At 36.6% G+C, this 4,126-nt stretch overlaps 1 protein-coding gene across 1 annotated transcript; it reads right to left on the bottom strand.

Annotated features, from left to right (window-relative positions):
* Positions 1-845: 845 nt before the first annotated feature.
* On the bottom strand, positions 846-3,439 carry LOC136210615 (IRK-interacting protein). Its single transcript, XM_066001959.1, has 2 exons — positions 3,085-3,439; positions 846-2,999 (listed from the first exon to the last, which is right to left on the bottom strand). The coding sequence occupies exons 1-2, from the start codon at positions 3,175-3,177 to the stop codon at positions 1,656-1,658; spliced, it is 1,437 nt and encodes a 478-aa protein (XP_065858031.1). The 5' UTR covers positions 3,178-3,439; the 3' UTR covers positions 846-1,655.
* Between the last annotated feature and the right edge of the window lie 687 nt (positions 3,440-4,126).

Raw genomic sequence — 4,126 nt, 5'->3', positions numbered from 1 at the left:
TTATAAGGAGTGTAGGTTAGAAAAAGAGGGGAAAGGGAGTAGAAAACTTTAGGAGGAAGTGAGGAATGGGTTAGAGGAGTTAGAGGTAAACCCAAAACTAAAAAAGGGTAAAGAGAATCATTTAATTAGCAAAACAAACACCAACAAAGGGAATGAAGCCTTCCCTTTCCCTTACCCTTTCCTGAAACCCCCAAACCAAACGCCCCCTAAGCTCATTCCACCGGAGGCAAATTGGTTCATGGAAACGGGGGCAACGTCACATATGAACTCTTTGTAAGGTAATCTCTCTTCCTATTTTAATTCGAGCACTAATCGAGGTATTATTATCGAAAATGGTCATTCTATTCCAATTCATGGTTATGGTCAAACCAAACTTTTACCACCTCACCCACCTTTTGTTTTAAACAATGTTTTGCACGTCTCTCATCTTATTAAGAATTTGGTCTCTGTTAGAAAATTTACCAATTTTTCTATTGAATTTGATCCTTTTGATTGTCCGTAAAACATTTTCAGATGGACCAACCACTAATAAGATATAGTAGTCATGAAAAATTATATCCCATTACCACCTCAACCACCACCCACCGTGGCACTTCGCCTTCTACATATTAAGGCAATAGATTCGTTTTGAACCAAATTTAAGAGCACCTAATATATTAATTTTTTTTATGCTTATGTATGCCATTCTAAACCAATTTGACAAGAAATTATGAATTGAATGACGAAACAAATACCTAATATTTATTTTGTGCATATTGATTCTGCAAACCAGCTTAAAACTGAAATTAACCCTTTATATGCCCATCATTCATATAGGAATATGCATATAAAAATGGAATAAGATATCAACATGAACAACAAGAGTAATCATTACCAAAACAACTTGGAACAATCCTAGCAAGATGCATATAAAGAATAAGCTCGAATTTTAGACTGCCCAAAAAATTAGGAGGTTGCAGAATGCTAAAAAAGAGAAGACCTTCCCCAATTTGGATAAAAGAAATCCAAAAAAAAAAGTTGTACCAGACTCGACTCTCATTCTCGAGTTTCCACCAGATTACTCGACTCTCATTCTCGAGTTTCCACCAGATTTGGAGTGGGTGATACCATGGTGAAAGACTTAAGAGACGGTCATGGAGCTGAATCTCACATCGAAAATAGAACCGTATTTCAAAACGGTAAGACATCTAATACGTTGGATTTGGCTCAAAGCGGATAATATCCTTTGTAAAGACCAGGTTGGTACAAGAATGCTCAAACAAAAAGAGAAAGAAGTTTCACAATTTGTATGAAAGAAAATCCAAAAGAAGTTCACAAGACAAGCATCTCATCCACATAGATATTGAATCTTCTTTTCCCTTTTCATAAGGTAATTCTATCCACAGAGTGAGGAATGAAGAGATATAAAACAATCTGGGAAATCCTATCTACTTAACAAAATTCAATTCCCAAGAACCGTTGTGGACTAAAGATGACATTAAGAATTGACCCAACAAAGAGCAAGACAACAAAACAATAACTAAATGCCAATTTCTTACTTTGACCCAAAAATCCCCAAATATCACATCTCCTAAATTGACAATTCATATAACAAGAACAGGAAAAAGTGTTACAAAACTAAAACTAAACTAAAATGTTTCAATATTCAAATAAAACTAAGGAGAAAGAGTCAAACTCTTATTTTCACTAATAGTATCACTATAGTACCTGCATAGCACCTTGCACTTGACCACATTGCCATACACATAGAACCCTGGTGCAACCATCATCCTAACCATGGTTGGGATCAATTTTTTAGCTCTCTCTCCTCCCATATCTTCCATGTAAACTGTGTCAAATCTTACCCCTTTATCCACTCTAAAGATTGGTAAACCAGGGTGAACTGAATTGGCTAATTGATGCACTAACCATACACTTTTTGCAGCACTAAAAAATGCCTGCAACAATGGCTCAGGCCATGCTCTATTCCACCCTAACATACCCACAATTTCATTCATTTTCCTGTCACAGAATTTGCTGAATTCCTCACTGAAATGCCTTGTTCCTTTGTTCAACACCTCCTCCCATGTCAACTCTTTTAGCACATTGAAAGATGCATAATTTGCTTCACATCTATCAATTGGGTTTAAAATTGGGTTTATAGAACTCTTCTGAAACCCTACAGATTCAAAATCTTCAAACAAAGCTTTGTTCAATAAGGCTTCAAGGTAAAAGAGAACACTTTTAGGATTCTTAGAGAATGATATCTTTATGTCATATGGTTGAAGAAGGAGTGATATTCTTTCAAAAACTCTGCCTCCCATATGTCTTAGTTGCAGAGTAAGTGATCTGCTCAAAAGCCTGATTGATGATCTAGCTTCTGAAACTGAAATTAAGAACTGTTCTATGACCTTATCATTAACACCTGAAGAACTATTCTGTTGATGTTGATGATGAAGATTGAAGCTTTTTGTGGTTCCTGTTCGATATGGTGAATTGCTGCTACACTCGTCAAGTCCTGATTTCAAATTGTGGCAATAAACTTCAAGTTTGTTAAGCTTCTTTTCAAGTTCAGACATGGAGTTTTTCAGCCTCGAAGCTTCAAGAATAGCTTCATCTCTCTTTCTCGTTGCTTGAATCAGCTTATGAGAAAGCTCAGCCACCGCAATTTTCCAGTGCTCTTCTCTCGCCGTTGGTATATCAGTGGATTTGGGGCTTTTTCTAGTTAAGGAAGAGAAGATAGATTTGAAGATCCCATTTGGACTAGCAGCGAAAGATGAGTGCTTGTTTAAACCATTGTTGTCTAAAGGAACCACAGAGAACTTATCTCGAGAATGTGGTCTGCATTTATAACAATTTACAGAACCATCTTCAAATTCTTCACAACTTTCATGCCGTTTTTTGGAGTTCGGTTTGCCGTTTTTGATATGGAGAGGAGTTGGCTGATGCTTAACCGGCGTTCCTCTCTTAGTTTGCTTCCTCTCTTCACTCTGTAATTCCCCTTCTTCGCACTCTTGAATCTGCCAAAAACAAAACGGAAACAGACAAAAACTTAATAAGAACACCAAAAAGATTCAATCTTTTTTGTAGTGGAGAAGTACTTACAGGAGTGAAATGGGGGGATTGATGAGTAAAGAGAGGAGCAGGGGAGGAAGGAGACATGGAGGAAGAAGGAGAGGAAGAGGAAGAAGGAGCCATGTTAGTAAGAAATCATGTATTTTTCCAATTTGGATAGTTTTGATTTGGGGATTGGAATGAAATAGTGTGAAATGGAGAGGAGAAAGAGAAGAAAGAGAATGGGGGTGTAGTGTAACAGTCAGTTATCGTTTTCTTTCACTTTCTAAGGTTAGTTGTTCGTCGTCTTGTAATCATGGCGGTGAATCACAGGCAGACATTTAAATGTTACTGCTCCTACTGCTTAGATTTTCCTCACTTTTTCTTTTTCTAAATTTTGCTTAAGCTGAGGGTTAGTCAACTTGCTTAAGAAAAAAAAGGGATTCAATCTCAACTTTAAATACATCTTAATAAAAATACATAACAAGACGAGACGGAAATATCCCCGTAGAGACGGAGATTCCCTGTGGGGTCGTGGATGGAGATATAGATGGAGAAACGGAGATTTCTGTTTAGGTTTTTGGGATGAGATTCTCTATAGCTTGAGGAGTAGCAATGGAGAATGCAATTCCTACTCCGCACTATCCGTTTACATCCCTAAATATATCGCCTTAAGTAAATTTTGGAGATCAATAAATTATTCTAAATAAGTTTGAGTATTTAATGAGATATTTTTAAAACTGAGAGTTGATTATGTTTTTTTATTACTTTGCATAATGTGGTTTCTTTTAAAATGATAGTGTTAGATTCATTTATGCCATTGAGGGACTGATTAGGGATCAACATGGATGCTGGTAAGGAAACTTTATAATGAATTTGGATATCGGTATGGCTTTTTTAGCTGAGTTTTGGGACCTATTTCTTGGCTTAACTTTAGCTTGGAATAAAGGTTATACGCAGAGTTTATGTAGAGATGATTTGATTACAGTATTACGCTTTATGACGGGTCAGATTGATATGCATCATCTTCAGGCTTGGCTCATTTTAAAGTGTCAAGAGTTGCGGGATACTGACTAAGAGCTTTGTTTTGTAC

Source organism: Euphorbia lathyris, chromosome 1, assembly GCF_963576675.1.
Source record: "Euphorbia lathyris chromosome 1, ddEupLath1.1, whole genome shotgun sequence".
Lineage (NCBI taxonomy): Eukaryota > Viridiplantae > Streptophyta > Magnoliopsida > Malpighiales > Euphorbiaceae > Euphorbia > Euphorbia lathyris.
Note: the sequence above shows the minus strand (reverse complement) of the source record. Positions and strands in the feature narration are given on the sequence as shown.

Excerpts from the sequence above, each read along its gene's own strand:
- LOC136210615 (XM_066001959.1), bottom strand. The coding sequence starts at position 3,177 with ATGGCTCCTTCTTCCTCTTCCTCTCCTTCTTCCTCCATGTCTCCTTCC. Across the intron at positions 3,000-3,084 it reads AATCCCCCCATTTCACTCCT|ATTCAAGAGTGCGAAGAAGG; the intron begins GTAAGTACTTCT and ends TGTTTTTGGCAG.